We start from the raw sequence: 19,079 nt of genomic DNA on the forward strand, positions 1-19,079 counted from the left end.
GGATCTAATCCGGCAAACTCTATGTACTGATGTTAAGTTATAAATAAAGAGCCGTACTTTCTCTCATAAAAAAGCTTAAGGCTTATATTTTTTCAGAAAGTCAAACTATGTTAAGTTTGACTAAGTTTTTATAAAAAATAGTTAACATGTCAAATACAAAACTAATGTTATTAGATAGATAATGAACTATATTTTCATGTGCTATCTACAAAATATCATATTTATTGATAGATTATTCTAAAATTTTGGTCAAACTTTACTTGCTTTGACTTTTTCAAAAAAATTATAAGCCTTAAGCCTTGAGATGGAGGTAGTATCAGTTAGCGGACTACTAACTCTGCTTCGGTACGTACCAATCCAAAAACAGAAACAATTACCACTGACTTTTTTGTGTGACATATTACTGTTTGCGATTATTATTATTATTTGAAATTTAAAACCACTTTATTAAGCAAACAGCAGGCCGCATCATTAAAAGTCTCCCAGCCCCTTACGGTACCCTGAGAGGAAAAGAGTGCGTCTGGAACCTGCTACCGCACATCACAATATAGTTACATCGAATATGAGTTTCTCTAAAATAAAACTAGGGGGTTCATTGATCCAATTACAAGAGTTTTGCTCTCAGAAACTATTTCTAGCTAGGAAGTGGGCAACTTCATTTGCGTCTCTCCCGCAGTGCTTGAAGGAGACCTTCCTAATACCAGCAGCTAGGTCCATACAGTCCAAAATGATCACCGAAGCGTCTCCCCACCAAGCATCCACTCTCGAACACGCATCAACTATTTCTTGCGAATCCGATTCCATGATCACATTGTTAACCCCCATACGATTAGCATGGGCAAGCCCCTCTTAATCGCCATGGCTTCAGCAACATTCACCGATGTAATATTTGGGAGATAGACCGAAGAGGCTGCCATAAAATTACCATTATAATCACGCATAACAACATGTGAGGCTTGGAAGAAAGAACCATCAACGTTCACCTTATTTTGTCGCACTAGAGGCTTCTCCCATTTGTGCTGGCTTGCCGAAACTTTTGCACCCACCTTTGCCACGTTTGCCGTGATCGATAGGATAGATAATTTGCATTTGAACATAGGTGGAACCGGCTCCCCATTTGTTCTTTGTCACCGAATCCACCAAAGATACCAACGGGTAGTACGGATAACTTCTCTCACACCGATTGAGTTGAATCTAGGCATAGAACCATCAGAGCGAAGGAGATGTTCCAGAATTGTTGACCCCGCACGATCAGATATCATAGCATCATTGATCGCCTCAGAAAGCTCGAGTGACATCCAAATTTTACTCGCCGTGTCACATTGAAATAAGAGGTTCTTAATGTCCTCAGGCCCTTGCATGCAAATAGGACATTGGCCGGAGGTACCAATATGTCTATTGGCCAATATCGATTTCAGGGGAATCACATCGTGGAGGGCACACCAATGGAATTTTTTAACTTTGCTTGGAATTTTTAAACCCCGCAGATTCTTCCATACTGGATTCAGCACCGAGGATCCAGGTAGGGATAACTGATTTTCTCTAGCCCCAAATTGGTGTCTCCATTGAAGATAATACCTAGGTCGAACCGAATATCTGCCATTCTTATTATATTACCATACAATGAAATCCTCAAAACCTGAAACATTAAGAGGAATCTCAAGAATACATTCCACACAATATCCATGAAGAGTGACTGAAGAAGTGGGACAACCTAGCCACCAGTGATTGGGCATATCAATTGTGAAACCTTTGTATAAACACCTAGACCACGAGGAGAAAGAATCTTCCTATTATGACTTGAAGGTATCCAAGGATCAGTGTAGATGTTAATATTCTCCCCCGTCCCTACCCTCCATATGTATCCTTGCTTGAAAGTGGCAATACCAGAAAAGATGCTTTGCCAAGTAAAAGAAGATCTCACCTTTGGTCCAGCCTTTAAAATGTCCCCGTAACGGTAATACTTAGCATGTAAAACTGTAGCACAAAGAGAGGTATTTTCTATGGCAAGACGCCACACTTGTTTGGCCAACATAGCTAGGTTGAAAGAGTGGAGATCTTTAAAACCCATACCCCCCTCTCTCTTGGGGTAGCACAATTTTCACCAAGCCATCCAGTGCATCTTGTTACTATTTTCATCATCTCCCCACGAGAAACTAGGGATGGCATCCATTATTCTTTTGCACACCCCTTTTGGAATAAGAAAAACTAACATAGCATAAACTGGAATTGCTTGAGCCACGGACTTCAACAGAATTTCCTTTCCGCCAATAGATAAATACTTTTCTTTCCACCCATTAATGCGTTGAATAATTCTCTCAATAAGATGAATAAAATTGTCACTTCTGTCCACTCCCACAAGCGCTAGGAGTCCCAAGTATTTATCTGAAATAGCCTCAGTGGTAATATGCAAAGCCTCACAAATTTATACTCTTGTTAGCACATCCGTATTTGGAGAGAAGAATATGCTTGAATTAGCCAAATTCACCATTTGTCCAAAATTTAGTAAGTATCTAGGACCTGCTAGAAGGAAGGAAGTTGCATTATTCGTGTCAGCTTTCATGAGAATCAGAGAATCATCAGTAAATAGTAGATGTGAAACCCACGGTGCATTTCTGCACACCCTAACCCCAGCAATGCCACCAACTTCTTCATACAACAAAAGACTAGATAAACCTTCCGCACACAATAAGAACAAATAAGGAGATAGGGGGTCTCCTTGGCGCAAGCCCCTCGAAGGAGTGAAAGAATCTGTCTCTTTAGAGTTAAATCTAACTTGTTATTTAACCGAACTGACACACACCATCATCAAAGAAATCCACCTTTCAGCAAAACCCAATTTCTCATCATATTTTCTAGAAAAATCCACTCAACACGGTCATATGCTTTATGCATATCCAACTTAACTGCACACGCTCCATTAGATCCCGTCCTCTTATTCTTAATAGTACGGATAGTCTCATAAGCTACCAACACATTGTCCGAGATAAGTCTCCCAGGGACAAAGGCACTCTGCATTGGGGAAATAACATCCGGGAGAATCAACTTCAAACGAGATGCCAAAAGCTTAGATATGATCTTATAGATCACATTGCACAGGCTAATAGGGCGATATTGGGTAACAGATTCAAGATTGTCCACTTTTGGAATCAGCACGATCATAGTATCATTCCACCCATCTGGGATAACACCAGTATGCAGGGCCTGGAGAATTTCAGAGGTGATAGATTCTCCACAAATACTCCAGAACCTTTTATAGAAAATTGCATGAAGACTATCAGGACCCGGTGCCTTGAGATCACCAATAGCAAACGCAGCTTTTTTGACCTCCTCAGCCGTGAAAGGGGCGAGAAGACCATCATTCATGAGAGGAGTAACTTTAGGCTGAATTTTGTCAAGAAACTCCAGATCAACCTGATGAACTTTAGAGGTAAAGAGGTTAGAAAAATAATCAAGAATAATAGGTTTTAGAGTTGCAGTTCCTTCCACCCATTCATTATTATTTTTCAGCTTTTTAATCAAGTTATTTTTCCTCCTAGCTGAAGCATATTGACGAAAGAAATTAGTATTGCGGTCCCCATACTGTAGCCAATTAGCCCGAGATCTTCGCATCCAGTGAACTTCATCCTGTTCAAGAAGAAACTCAATTAGTGCCGCTTGTTATTTTGCAATCACCTCATTTTCCGCTGTTAAAGGCCCTACCATTGCTTGCTCGAGTTTTCTTTGAGCAGATTTCAAATGACGCTTCGGCTGCCGGAGGATATTGCTATCCCACGCATGCAAGGATGCATGCATGTGGGCCAGACGCTCGAGGACCCTCCATCAGGAAGATCAACCACCGCTTGTGTCCATGCATTGGCAACAACATCACGAAAGTCTTCCTCTTTCAGCCACTTGGCTTCAAATCTCTTCGGACCACTAGCGCTCGGCGGAACATTAAGCCAATCAGTCTCCAAGAGGATCAGACGATGATCAGATTTCATACAGTCGAAATGAGTAAGAGTCGCATCCGGGTGCATCAACAACCACTCATGATCAGCGACGACTCTATCCAGGCGTTCATGAATCCATCCACGATGCCAAGTAAAAGGGTCGCCCAAAAAACCCAAGTCATGGAGATTGCAATTAGATAACGCATCGCGAAATGCTTGCATAATATGGTCAGGTCGGGGATCGCCCCCTTCTTTCTCATTTGAAAACAGAATTTCATTAAAATCACCGATGACAACCCACGGCATATTATTTGAGTCCTCAGCTCACGTAGCTTGTCCCAAGTCTTGTACTTGTCTTCCCACTTAGGTTCACCATAAATTCCTCTAAGTCTCCAAATTTTCTCAGGGCTTTTTGGACTGAAACATCAATATAATTCGAAGCAGCATAAATCTGTTGTATGTTGATTCCATGTTTCCATAGGAGCAAAACACCTCCACTTTGAGAAGTGGTAGGTTTAACAATTTTTGAGTCGATGCTTTTGTAAACATTCCACAGGAAAAGATTCTAAGCGAGTTTCAGAGAGGAATATCACATCGGGGTCACAACGCTTTTGAACCCTCAAAAGCGACCGAACTGTCGGGCGATTCCCCGCACCCTGATAGTTCGCAGCTGGGATCCTCATTGCGACCGGACGGGAACCTCAAGGGAATCCGCCGATCCTGTTGAAGGGGAGATAGCTCCATCCTTCTTCGACCGCTTATTACGGTCATTTTCAGCATTCTCAGTTATGTCGATCACTCCCTGATCTGTTAACCCCGCAGCGTTTACTGGGTGCACACCATCACCCTCCTCTGCATTATCATTTGCCATATTCTGAGCCAGTAGCGCCAAATCTAGGCTCCTCTTTGCCCCAGAATCACCACTCTTTTGGGGAATATCAACCTCCATCTGGTTAGTTTTAATCGGACTAGTGCCCGTGTCCTTGAGATCATCGTCCTCTTTGTCTTCATTGTTCATTCCATCTCCATCTTCCTTTCCCGCAGCTTGTGCAATACCCTCACCATACGCAAGGGCATTATGGCGCCATGCATAGGGTCCAGCACGACCATCCACTGCCCCATCTCTTCCTCGCCCTGGGACACAACCATGACCACCCCATGAGTCCCAAGAACCCCGTGCTGTACGGGCACCTCCTCTACCTCCTCCAAAACCACAGCCATACCATGATTCCCAATCCGCCTTCAAGAAATCCCCCCACTTCAGTTTGTCTTCTTCATGTTCCCCAGTACCACATTCCAGATATGAATGTCCAATATGACCACAGGCAGCACAAAACCTTGGCATTTTCTCGAATTTGATTGGATAAACTTCACGTGCACCACCACGAGACATAGAAACAAACCTAGCATGGTTGTCTAACATCCAATTGCACCTTAGCTCTGACAAAATTCCCAGCTCCAAGGACATCTAACTGAACTTTACCAACTTTTGCAACTTTTTTCTCTGTCAAGTTTGTAATTAGTGATACCTTTCTATATCCCACTGGTATCTTGTGTATCTGGATCCAGGTTGTAAAGAAATTCAGGTCTACTGTTCAGGCAATGCTAACCCATCATATGGTTCAATAGATACCATACTTTGCCTAAATAGCCACGGTCCACCTTCAGAAACCTTGAGCCAATCTCCCAAACAATTACATTGAACCGTGAATAGATTACCTTCCAAGTGCTGAAGCAATACCAATTTTGCTGGGCTCCAAGCAACCTTCATGTGTTGTTCAAAAGTTTGAGGACTGAACGTATTTGATGTGTGAACTTTCGCCAATGCCATCCACTTCAGGCCCTCCTTCGGAGCCTCTTCTTCTTCCTCAAAGACTAGATAGTCAAACTCGTCCTCCTTTATTCCAAGGCGGTTGAGCATATCATCTATCGCCTCATCCTTCTTCGTTCCCGATCCGCTCGCATGAGATGAGATGAACATGCCGAGAAAAATAATTCCCTAGTTTTATTAATTAACTGCTTATTTTCATACTGCCAAAGCTAAAACCAACAAAACATAGAAAGAACACATCGTTTACCAACCCGGATGAACTCGCCCAATAATACATACACCACTGGATTTTGGTGCATGTACAAGTCCAATCAATCAGCTTTTATAGAAATGCCTCCCTTCTGAGTGATTCCAGCAAAGCTTCAGAAAGGATTCGAGTGGTAATAGAGCTCCGATATGTCAAGATTTTTCCCGCAAACATTCTGCAACCCTAGTACCATTGTTAGTCACGATGTGATGGAACTATCAATAAAAAAATTGTATAAGTTTTGGTAGGATTAAAGGGGCAATAATTACATTATTTCATTATCAAAGCAACACATACGCTCAAAGTCAAAAATTCAGTACATTACCCAACCGAATTACCCAATTCGAGGCTTCTATTCATACTCTCAAAGTTCAGAATTCAGAACCCAGCCTAACTTCGTGTGCAACAAAAGTTCAGAAACAGCTTGTACTAAAGTTGTGTGGACATGCTTTGCCTGCAACGATTCAGCTTGTGCTTTCCTTCTTTTAGTTCCTATAAAAGCTTCATGTAGGAATATCAGAGCGAAGGAAAAGTAAACACCTGCCCAATTTTTCATCACACCGGTTCCTCCAGTATCCACAAATGTAGAAAAGATCTCTAGTTCTAGCTTATTCACAGAATGGTGAGGATATGACGAAACTCCTCTCTGTCAAGGTTCTTTTTCGCAAACAATTTCTTCTCCTCGACACAGTACAGAGCACCCTTGGTTGGAAGAACAAACCCTTCACTGCTACCGGACTTGACCGAATAGAAAAGTTCAGTGTTCAAATCTTCCTTCATCCCTGCCATAGTATCTACTACCATACGTTCAAGCACAATAGCATTTCCAAGAATATAGAGCGCCAGCTCAGCTAACCCCAATACATCACAAAATCCAAACATGTAAACATTTTTGAGGTGATGATGCAGAGGCCCTTGCGCCGCCGTCACTGTCCTTGGATTAGGAGAGCAATATCTATCACAATCCATCTGCGCGTGCATATTCATTAATTTCAATGTAAATATTTGTTCAAGTGGAGAGAACAAGCACACAAATACTATAATTAAAACTGAACCACTTACATGCACTTCCAGCTCTTCTAAAAGAGGTGCTAATTTCAAGAGATTAACAAGCCCCATAGCCCAATTATCATCATATGGATCGAAAAAGATATCAAGGTTCATGTTCAGTTGCCTCAAACCAATGAAGTTATCCTGGGTGTTACAGAACCTTTCCACCTGGAACCGAAAATAATGTATGGTCACAACAATATTTTATTTGAGATCAGCTGAGATAGAAAGTCAACAAGCAAGTTGATGTAAATATCATGAAACAATGACACTAGGCGCTTGTTTCCAAAGCAAACCTGACTAGCAGTCAAAAGTAGAAGTAGTGTGTGCACATGAGGAATAGCAGTTGGAAGCTCAGTGAAGATATAATCCAGATCATCATCATAACCATCACACAATCTCATGTTTGACACAAAAATTGCCTCTGACAACTTTGAAGATTGTTTTAGCACTGTTTGCATCAGTTGGTCGTCGAACTCAAATTTGGTAAGATTAGGAGCATGAAACTCCATCATTTCGAGTTTACAGTGTCGCACACGCAGGTAATGTAACCGGGACAGCTCCTGTCGTACACATAAACTTGACGAGGAGGAGCACGACTCTATGCTTAAGCTCTCGAGAAGAGTGCAACTTAGCAACAAGCACTGGAGGTCATCTCCATTGATGGACACCATATTTAGTGTAAGTTTCTTAAGGTTTGTGATACCACAGAAACCGGGGGGCAGCTTTAAACATACATAGCCGAGATCAAGATACTTGATACAAGAGCCATTTGGGCCACTCAGACTGCATAGCGGAAAAACATACTTGTACTTGTCAAAATAAGAGCCAAAGCAATTGACATCTGAGGTGAAATCATAAGCAATGTGCTTGGCCCTTGCTGCAGTGGAAAAGCTAACCCATTTGTCAATATAATACTTGTGCTTCCTGCGAAGACCAGATTTGACCACAAACTTTTCCAGCGTAATCGTACTTGTATTAGAAGCACACAAGAATGGGCGCAACACACTGTCCACATTGTTGATGAATTTCCTATTAAGCCAGTCGCGCTTCTTGGCGTCAAATTTCAACAGCTCCTCAAATGTCATGGATTCCTGGTCAGTATTCGTGATTGTATAGCTGCCAAATGTGTCTTCGGTAAATACCAGGTCCGGATGACACATCCTTAGCTGTCTCCATTCACGAGAAAGTATGCTCATTCTCACAACTTCTTTTATCGATAACCATGACAGTATGCCGCGCAGGATGTCCTGTAATAAGCACGAGCAGTCAGGTTGTGGCACGAGTGATCAATGGTCACGCCCCTTCCTAAAATCATGAATTTTAGAAGAGTCACAAATCGATATAAATAAGGTGTGTCGATCCTTACATATGGTAGAAATTGAAGCTGCATTGGTACCAAATTCGGTTTCACCACTTGATTGGAAGCAGCACCACTCTTGGTTTCGGTGGAGTGTTCCTGACTGTGTTGTTTGTCCATCAGTGTATCTTCCTGTCAAAGTAGAAACTAGCTAAAGCATTGTCGTCGGTTGAGCAAAGCCATGGAGATGCTGAATCCCTACCGACTCAACTCTGTTCTAGGACAAAACAGATAACAGAACTTGGTGAAAAAGTAACAGGCAGTATCCCAGTACATTACAGATTACTAGTCTGGCTGATTGAAGAATAGAAACTACAGTTGTATACTGAGGATTCACATCATGTGAAAAAACTGAAATTTTGTAACGGGGGTAGCTGGATCAGGATTGGAACTGGTTAATTAACTAAGATCGTGAATCATGCCGACTAGTCTGAGTGAAGATAACAGAATTTGGCAGCAAACTACCGAGTAGTATCCAGTAAGTTACAGGCTACTAATCTGAGTGAAGAAAAGGAACTACAGCTATATATGCAGGCAACGCCGTCAGGTGAAAATTGAAATTTTATCAAAAAGGGGTAGTTGGATTAAGATCCTCAGGAAGTTGTACATTGTTTTCTGGGAAACGACGACCGACACCAACGATTCTTAACAGGGCGGTACCAAATCAGAATATACCTATGGATGGAGTCGCCGGTCCGGAGAGGGGTCGGGGGATCACGAAGGATGAGCGGCACCAAGCGGACTCGCCGGAGGAAAGGAAGAGCCGCGCCGGCGACACGGTAGGAGTTCGCCGCCACGCTAACCCTAGAGCTGCTGCTGGCTGCCGTGGTAGTAGGGACGGATCGACCGGCAGGAAGAGATTGATCTAACCCTTACATTTCAGATCCAACGACGTTTGCCCTACCACCTAGTATCAATTCTCTAAAGAGGTCCTTTGGTATCTAGGTATTCATTTCATTATAAATGAATTCCAAACTTCCAGTAGGATTTAATTTCACATGAACTGAATTCCACATGGAATTGCTACATAATAAAACATAATCTTTTCCAAAGCAACGATACATGTGGGCATGAGATGAAATGCGAAACATAAAATCTTGTAACTTTTAAAACTCAGAACATAGATTTCTGCTACATGGAAGAGGTCGACGTATTTTCCTGGCTGGACACATAACAATCAATGTTGATTGATGGCATCAAAGAAGTCGACATCATGAAATGCTCATGGTGGGGTCAATCGAGCTGCAAAATCGGTTGTCCGCTGCTACATGTGCTGGCAGGAGGCGCAAACATGTATAAATTCATTTGGAATGTGTAAGGCCCCGCTGGGATCTTACGAGAATTTAGGTGAGAATTAGATAGAGATTTGGGTGAGATGTAGACGAACAGGAGTTGGAGGTGAGAGGAGCAGTTGAGATGCGATTCAGAAATCAGTTCATACACGATACCCCTGCTCGCTCACGAGCTCCTCGCTTTATCAGAACGGTCTTAGACTAACAACGGGTCCCTCTCGGTGCATACACCAGGGCCACACACACCTCTCACGTTACCTAGCCAGCTTTGCTCATTTGTGTCTGCCACCAGGTTCATGTCCGGCTTAAGGCGTGACATTTCCGCCCCCCCCCCCCCCCGAGATGAATCCTCTGCCCAGATCGAAGCCATTGGAAAACGATTGCGAAGGACTTGATAATCTTCCCAGGTGGTGTGATCAGCTGACAGGTTCGTCCATTTGTTATCACCAGAATTTGACCGAGTCAGAGGTGGGCCGCGATCATGATGGGCTTGAAGAATATACATGGAAGAAATACATGAATCGGCCTTATATGCAAAGTTTGGGCTAGTTTGCCCGTGTATCTGTAATATAGTAGGATACGTATCGATTAGATAGAGTTTGGCTCGTGCCCGGTTGGGATTATTCCCACGTTAGAAAGTCTACGGACTATAAATATGTATCTAGGGTTTATGAAATAAACAACAATCACGTTCACCACAAACCAATCTAGGCGCATCGCCAACTCCCTTGTCTCGAGGGTTTCTTCCGGGTAAGCATCATGCTTCCTAGATCGCATCTTGCGATCTAGGCAGTACAAGTTTATTCACTGTTCATGCGTTGCTCGTACTGAAGCCTTTTTGATGGCGAGCAACGTAGTTATCTTAGGTGTGTTAGGGTTAGCATTGTTCATCGTATCATATGCTGTCGTCGTGCAACCCTGAGACGTCTAGCCGCCCTTACACCTATCTTAGGTGTAAGGGCGGCACCCCGCTTGATCATTATTTAGTAGATCCGGTCCATTATGGTTGCTCCTTGTTCTTCAAGGATTAGTTTAATATCTGCATAGTTAGGCCTTACAAACGGGTTGAAGGATCCAGTGGCGCGTAGGGTGTAGTTTGCTAGCCCTAGACAGGATGTTCCGGGGATCAACTTCGTGTTGGTTTTTAGGCCTTGTCTAGGGTCGGCTTACGATCACCGTGCGTGGCCGCCAGGCTCAATCACGAGTAGGATGTTCCGATTATGTGGTGAAAACCCTAAATCGTAGTACGTCGTTTTAGCTTTATTCTGATCAAGCAGGACCACCATATATTCGTACACCCCGTACGGATCATGGGTGGATCGGCTCTTTGAGCCGATTCACAGGACAACCTGAGAGCCGATCGAGGCTCGTATTTAATGTTTACGTGTATGCCATGCAGGAAACTAAGCGAGGCACATCCATCACCTTCCTGACCAGGTATAGGTCAGGTGGCACGCCCTTGCACCAGCATCGGACGTGCGTGCCGAGTCTTTGCGGGCTGTCGCTCGGAGGGACCAGGGCCAGCCGCAGTCCTGGGAGCCTCCCGGCTCTACTGTGTTGCCCGTCGCTGCTCGCGGGTGGGTTTCTTACCGCAACACATTCTGGCACGCCCGGTGGGACCATCTTCGACATCAACCGCATCGCCATCTACATCTGAGATGGCGGAAGGCACTCCAGTCACGTACGAGGATTTGACCGAGGAGCTCAAGAAGAAGTATGACGAGGTCAAAGTGATCCTCGAAGCCGACCTCATCGGCTCTTTTCACAGAACCCGCTCACATGGCGTCAGGTGGAAAGGGTTCTCACCTGAAGGCGCGCTCGATGGAGTGGACCTGTCCGCCCCGTCAGAAGAACGCACCAGGTCTCTGCGTCAGGAGATTAACTTCATGGTAGCTCATTCGCTACACCGCCATTCTGAGAGCCTGGTGAACACTTTGGAGCGTGTCGCTCTTCGGGTGATCCAGGAAATCATGAGGCATCAGTACTCTCCGTCAGGACCAGCTCTAGGGACTTACCAGGGAGAGATGCCACTCCAGTCCCGACCGCCGCTGCCATTCGCGTTGGCAGCACCAGAAGTGCCGAATTCACCGGCATACGTCGTCTACAAGATCGGTGGTGACCCTAGCGACTACCAGTTCTTGCATGAGGCGCCTAAGGAGATCCCTCACGGATACACGTGCACGTACGTGCTGATCGCAAGAATCGGGCACTCACAAACCAGATCGCAACAGCAGGGACTTCTGGAACAACAGGAGGAACTTCGGGAACAGATCTTGAGAAGCAGACGTGGCTAGCTAAGTATGCCACTCCGACAAACCTCCAGAGCTCAGCTCCTGCAGTTGGCTCAGAGCTGGAAAAGCAAGCATGGCTGGCTAAGTATGCCACTCCGGCGAATCTTCAGAGTTCGACTCCTGCAGCCAGCACCGCGGATCAGATCAGTACAATCCTGAGAGACCAGTTCGGCATGGTGCCGAAAAGGAGGACAATCGGCTATTCCAAGCCGTACCCCAACGAGTACGAGTTGATCCCGCTACCACCCAAATATCGGCTCCCTGATTTCTCCAAGTTTAATGGATCAGATGGTTCCAGCTCCATCGAGCATGTGAGCCGATATTTGGCACAGCTGGGCACGATCTCAGCATCAGATGAGCTGCGTGTGAGGTTCTTCGCACAGTCCCTCACAGGATCGGCTTTCGGATGGTACACATCGCTGCCACCAGACTCAATCCGGACTTGGAAGCAGTTGGAAGAGCAGTTCCACATGCAGTATCACTCAGAGGCTTCCGAGGCTGGCATTGCCGATTTAGCACAAGTACGTCAGAAGCGCGGAGAAACAGTGTCAGAGTACATCCAGCGCTTCAGGACCGTGAGGAACCGATGTTATTCGGCTCGTTTGACCAAAAAGGAAGCAGTCGAGTTGGCGGTGGTGGGTCTCGCATCACCGATCAAGGACGTGGCCTCCCAAGCAGACTACCCTTCACTGGCGCACATGGTGCAGAAGCTGTCAGTATATGAACAGCGCCACCCAGATGTATACCAGGATAAATTCAAGCGTGCGGTGGTCCTGGTTGAGGCAGATGAAGACGAAGGCTTTGCGGGAGATCAAGAGGTAGCAGTGGCTGAATGGACTCGGGGGGCAAACCCCGTGTCCTGCAAGTGGGTTAAGCCACAAGGTCCTCCCAGAGGGTTTGACTTCGACGTTACCAAAGCTGAGCAGATTTTCGACCTCTTACTTAAGGAGAAGCAGCTAAAGGTACCCGAAGGCCACAAGATCCCCACGGCGCAGGAGCTGAATGGAAAGCCATATTGCAAGTGGCATAACACGTTCACCCATGCCACCAACGACTGCAGGGTGTAGCAGCAGCAGATCCAAATGGCGATAGAACAAGGACGTCTAATTTTCAACCAGTACGCCATGAAAGTCGACACTCACCCCTTCCCCGCCGTTAACATGGTGGAGTGCACTTACCCAGGAGGGTGCCAGCCAGGATTCTCGTTCAACATCAACATGGTAGGACCTGGACACCACTCTGGTAAGGACGGAGACGAGGGCAGCTGCTCTCGTAGCAAGGACACAGAGGAAGCCGTTCCACGCGATCGGCTCCGTCACGATGGCAAGCGCTACATCACAGAGGGAGAAGTAAGGAATGTGAGATATCAGCGCCCTCTCTCTGATCACCTCCTCAACAAGTATGTGAGTCAATATGACCAACGCCGACGACCCAACGACGATGGTGAAAGAGATCGTCTGGCTAGGGACGCCAGGAGACATCGCCGGCATGATCGCGACAAGGAGAGATATGAGCGCCACGCCAAGGAAAGGTCAAGAGAGCAAGACGACGAGGATAGGCACTGGGACTGTCCCTTCTTCAGACACTGCTGGGATTCAGGAATGAGCCGATTGCCTACAATCGGCAACTGCCCAGAATGTAGACAAAAGAGGAAGGATGCAGCTAACGTGTCCGTGTTCAAACGTCTAGGGCCTCTCCCGCCTCGGAACAAGCACGTTGAGTCCTCTCGGGCGGAAGATCTCGAGGATTTGGAAGACGATGATGAAGAAGAAGAAGATAAGTACCACCGGCCAAGGTGGTGCCCTAATGGACTCAGCCGTTCCCAAAAGCGTAGGGTTCAGCGATTACGTGGTTTGGAGGAAGCCGAAAGGTTATACCTGCACACGTTGAGGAAGGCGCGGCCTGATCTGGCCGCTAAAATTCAGCGAACCCTGGACGAAGAAGGTCGGCCACAAAGGAAAGAGTGGCGCCCCAGACAAAAGAAAGCCGATGATGAAACATCGGCTGGCACAAACATGGTGTTCATCCTTCCGACGGAGTTTAGTGCTCCAGGATTAGACGAAGCACCTGTGGCACAACTTGACTGCGGCCCACGGCCAGTTATCTTTGAGAAGCCACGAGAAAGAAGCTACAGACATCTGAAGGCCCTGTACTTGCGAGGTTATATCAATGGGCAGCCTGTCAACAAGATGCTGGTGGACACCGGAGCGGCAGTCAACATTATGCCATACTCCATGCTACGTCGGTTGGGACGCTCTAGCTCGGATCTGATCAAGACCAATGTGACACTGAGCGATTTCAACGGCCAAGCGTCTGACGCACAAGGTGTTCTGAACGTGGATCTGACCGTCGGAAGGAAAACCATCCCTACGACATTCTTTATTGTCGATAGCAAGAGCACCTATGTTGTCCTGCTAGGAAGAGATTGGATCCACGCCAATTGTTGCATTCCATCCACGATGCACCAATGCGTAATACAGTGGGATGGAGATGAGGTAGAGGTCGTCCATGCAGATGACTCAGCCGAGATTTCAACGGCTGGCATGAACGCTTGGGAGACAACAGGCCAAGAGCCACTCTCAGGCATCAATTTGGACGACTGCGTGCGCATCGACATGACAAAGGATGGGGTTAGGCTGGTCTTATCCACCGGCCTGACCGTATAGCAAGAACAAACCTATGGGCAAACGTGGCGAGGCCGATCCTTGGGATCGGCCCCAAAGATCTATGGAGGAACATTGCAAAACCTTCATTGAGCGATTCAATCAACATGGAAGCCGATTCCAGTGATCGGCCAAAATTATCCTCACCATACGTTCTGCCTGTGTTCAACATCGATCTAATGGGCAGCGGTTTTACGTCGGCTGATGAGAGTCAACATTAGTCCTAACGGAGCCGACGTTCAAATACAGTGCCTTGGCTAACTACAGAGCCGATATCCGCAGTTACCTGGCAGATTCGGCTCGGGGGGCACCTAATCAGATGAACATGTGCGATACATGTGCAGTGAAATATTGGGGGCCGATAGAAAAATCGGCCAGTAAAAAAAAATTCTCATGGTATACAGCCGATGCACAGCCATCGACTCTAGCACAATTACACAGGATCTACCCGCTGCGTGTTCAAGACGCGGATTTTCACCAAGTCGGTCTTCCGTTCAGCTTTGAGGCCTTCTGCTTCCTTGAGGGAGTGAACAATGAGAGCTTCCTCAGCTGCAATGAGCCGATTTTGGTGCCTGAACTTTCTCTTCGAGGACTTCCAACCCTTTGCGCCAGTTCAGTAGTACTGTCAGAAGCGTCAGTTTTGGCATACAAGGTAGCCTTTTGTTCATTAAGCCGTTGGTGTTTCGTCTACAATATCGGCTTGCAACGGAAGAAAAGGCGATCGATGAGGGCAAGTTTGGCTGGCTCTGCACGGTGGCTATCTCAGGATTACCTGAGTTCAAAGCCCTTTGTCTGATCTGTGCATCCTCGCCGCTATTCTCGCCTGGACTGAGGCTCGGGGGGCAGCTAGCCTGGTAGATGCTCTGTTTTTTAAAAGCCGATTGGGGTGTCATCGGCTGACCCTGCATCATAACCTTCTTCGAAAGCGGTGAGTTGTTGCAGAAGAAGACTGCTAGAGCTACGGAAAGGAGCCTGAAAGGGAAGCCGTCATCATCTACAGGGTCTGGACCGTCCTGTTGCTGCAAGAAGATGAAGGAGACTGGATTCTCAAAACAGCCGATGAACAACCATCGGCTATAGGATTGCAAAGTATTATGGTCAGATATCAAATTACAGTCTGAATTTGAGAAGTGCTTGATTGACGGTCTAGTTGGTATCTGAGTCTGGCTTCACGGGCGTCTGAGGCGAAAAGTCCGACACGTTGCTATCGGCCTTGGTGCGGCAAACGGAAGACTTGAAATTGGATTAATTGAGAGTCAAATTGGAAGAACAATTCTTATTGATTCAAAGGAACGGCTTTACAAGAAAGAGCCGATGGCTCTCAAAAGGATCATCTGATGCCTAGTGCACTGCTACTACTAGTCCTACATTACTAATCCTCGCTGGCCTCGTCGTCGGCATCGTGGCTACCGTCGGCGCTGCTTCCAGAGAGTTCCTCGTCGCTGCTGCCCCAGCCCTCGGCCGGAGCCTCTTCTTCCTCGTCATCATCACCATCCTCGCTGTCCGCCCAAGCGCGGAAGCGCTTCGCCGGCGGATACCCAGTGGAGGAGGAGGAATCATCCTCCTCCTCTTCCTCTTCTTCCTCTGCTTCTTCTTCCTCCTCCTCCTCGTCGGAGGAGGTGGAGTTCGCCCAGGAGTGGAGGTCGTCTTCGCTCTCGCTCTTCAGTTCCCCTTCGCGGAGGAACTCGAAGTCGTCCTCCCCATCGGTCAGAGAGAAGTTGAGAAGGCAAGGCATCATGATGAAGAATACTGCGACGGTTTTGCTCTGCCACGACATGACCCAATGAAGAAAAAGCAGAGTGATTTTGGAATTAGCAATTCCAAAACCAGGGGGGCATGTGTTATCACCAGAATTTGACCGAGTCAGAGGTGGGCCGCGATCAAGATGGGCTTGAAGAATATACATGGAAGAAATACATGAATCGGCCTTATATGCAAAGTTTGGGCTAGTTTGCCCGTGTATCTGTAATATCACTGGTGGAAAAACAGGCTTCCGGGAAGCCCCATAAGTCGCGACGGTGAAGGAACCGCGACTAATGGGGTCTTTAGTCGCGGTTCGTGTGGCGAACCGCGACCAAAGGCCTGGGCCCAGGGCGCTCGGTGGCCAGCCGGTGCACGTGTTCTTTAGTCGCGGTTGGCCAGGCCAACCGCGACTAAAGGTGCCCGAAGGCCTTTAGTCGCGGTTGGCCAGGCCAACTGGGACTAAAGCCCCTCCCCTATATATACCCACCCAGCAGCCAACACTTAGCCATTTGGTGCCATTCTCTTCACAAGCTTCACAAGTGGGTGTTAGGTTTGCTTTTGGTTCCTCTTATGCACATAAGGTGTTTGATGAAATGCCCCAAGAGCATGAAACAAACATGATATGAAGTGTTGGAGCCACACTTGAGCTTTCTCATTTATTTTTTCCTCCTCGATCGCGGTTAGCAACTTGAACCTTTGATGTGTCGTTGATAAAATGTGCATGTGTGTGTAGTTCATTGTTTAATTTATATTGTTTGTAGCTAGTTAGTTTAACAAATGCATATGATGGTTAATTATATATTTTATATTATAATAATGCAGATGAATCGACAATGGATGTACGGTAACCGACTCTCCGGCGAGTTCGGTGCGGGTTTGAAAGATTTCTCGTAGTGGCTAATGCGAACAAGCTGTGGGGTTTTGTTATCTCATTCCATGTGTTAAATGTAAGAATCAGAATGGTTACTCTTCCTCAAGAGATGTTCACATGCACCTGCTTCGGCACGGTTTCATGCCAAGCTATAATTGTTGGACCAAGCATGGAGAAAGAGGGGTTATAATGGAAGAAGATGAAGAAGGGGATGATTTCATCGATGAAAGCTATCTTGCTCATTTCGGTGATACTTTCATGGAGGATGCTGAAGGTGAAGGGGAAGGTGAAGGGGAAGGTGAAGAAGAGGCACGTGATGATCCCGTTGATGATCTTGGTCGGACCATTGCTGATGCACGGAGACGCTGCGAAACTGAAAAAGAGAGGGAGAATTTGGATCGCATGTTAGAGGATCACAGAAGGCGCCGTACCCGGATGCGATGATGGTCTGAAAAAGCTGGGCTGCACAATCGGATTTGCTGAGATGGAAGGCACAGGCAGGTGTAGCTGACTCGGCATTTGAAAACTTGCTGAAAATGTTGAAGAATATGTTTCCAAAGAATAACGAGTTGCCCGCCACTACGTACGAAGCAAAAAGGTTGTCTCGCCCTCTAGGTTTAGAGGTTACGAAGATACATGCATGCATCAACGATCGCATCCTCTACCGCGGTGAATACGAGAATTTGAATGAATGCCCGGTATGCACTGCATTGCGTTATAAGATCAGAGGCGATGACCCTGGTGACGATGTTGAGGGCCAGAAACCCAGGAAGAGGGTTCCCGCCAAGGTGATGTGGTATGCTCCTATAATACCACGGTTGAAACGTCTGTTCAGGAACAAAGAGCATGCCAAGTTGTTGCGATGGCACAAAGAGGACCGTAAGTCGGACGGGGAGTTGAGACACCCCGCAGATGGAACGCAATGGAGAAAGATCGACAGAGAGTTCAAAGATTTTGCAGCTGACGCAAGGAACATAAGATTTGGTCTAAGTACGGATGGCATGAATCCTTTTGGCGAGCAGAGCTCCAGCCATAGTACCTGGCCCGTGACTCTATGCATCTACAACCTTCCTCCTTGGTTGTGCATGAAGCGGAAGTTCATTATGATGCCAGTGCTCATCCAAGGTCCGAAGCAACCCGGCAACGACATCGATGTGTACCTAAGGCCATTAGTTGATGAACTTTTACAGCTGTGGGGCAGACCTGGTGTCCGTGTGTGGGATGAGCACAAAGAAGAGGAATTTGACCTACGAGCGTTGCTTTTCGTAACCATCAACGATTGGCCTGCTCTTAGTAACCTTTCGGGAATAATTTCGAAAAAAGCCTTTAGTCGCGGTTGGCCAGGCCAACCGCGACTAAAGGTCAGTTTCCGCGGGAACCGCAAAAGGTGCGAAAAAAGGCTTTAGTCGCGGTTGGGGTTACCAACCGCGACTAAAGGGTACCTTTAGTCGCGGTTGGTAACCCCAACCGCGACTAAAGCCCCGACGGTATAAATACCGCGCTCCGCGGACGGCGGTTCAGTCTTCGTCTTCTCCGTCGATCCGTGAAGCTTCTCTGCACGTCGCCGCCCTCGCTCGCTGCTCGGGCCGACGCCGTCTGCTGCCCCGCGCCCTCTCTCGCGCACGTCGCCGCCCTCGCCGGCCCGCCGCCATCAACGGCCGCAGCCGCCGCCGCCTCGAGCGACCTCGCTGCCCCCTGCCCGGCGCCCCGTACGTACGTTGCCGACTCGCCGCGCCGCGCGAACTCTCCGGCCGCACACGCGCGTCGCACACACGCCGCCGCCGCAGTACACTCCGCCG

General features: G+C 47.0%; 1 protein-coding gene across 1 annotated transcript; it reads right to left on the bottom strand.

Annotated features, from left to right (window-relative positions):
• Positions 1-1,423: 1,423 nt before the first annotated feature.
• Positions 1,424-9,279, bottom strand: LOC127336657 (putative F-box/FBD/LRR-repeat protein At5g62970). Its single transcript, XM_071826816.1, has 6 exons — positions 9,096-9,279; positions 8,430-8,552; positions 7,357-8,310; positions 7,073-7,228; positions 3,703-6,979; positions 1,424-3,627 (listed from the first exon to the last, which is right to left on the bottom strand). Exons 2-5 carry the CDS (start codon positions 8,538-8,540, stop codon positions 6,623-6,625), a joined length of 1,578 nt encoding a protein of 525 aa, XP_071682917.1. The 5' UTR covers positions 8,541-8,552; positions 9,096-9,279; the 3' UTR covers positions 1,424-3,627; positions 3,703-6,622.
• Between the last annotated feature and the right edge of the window lie 9,800 nt (positions 9,280-19,079).

This window comes from Lolium perenne, chromosome 2 (assembly GCF_019359855.2).
Source record: "Lolium perenne isolate Kyuss_39 chromosome 2, Kyuss_2.0, whole genome shotgun sequence".
Lineage (NCBI taxonomy): Eukaryota > Viridiplantae > Streptophyta > Magnoliopsida > Poales > Poaceae > Lolium > Lolium perenne.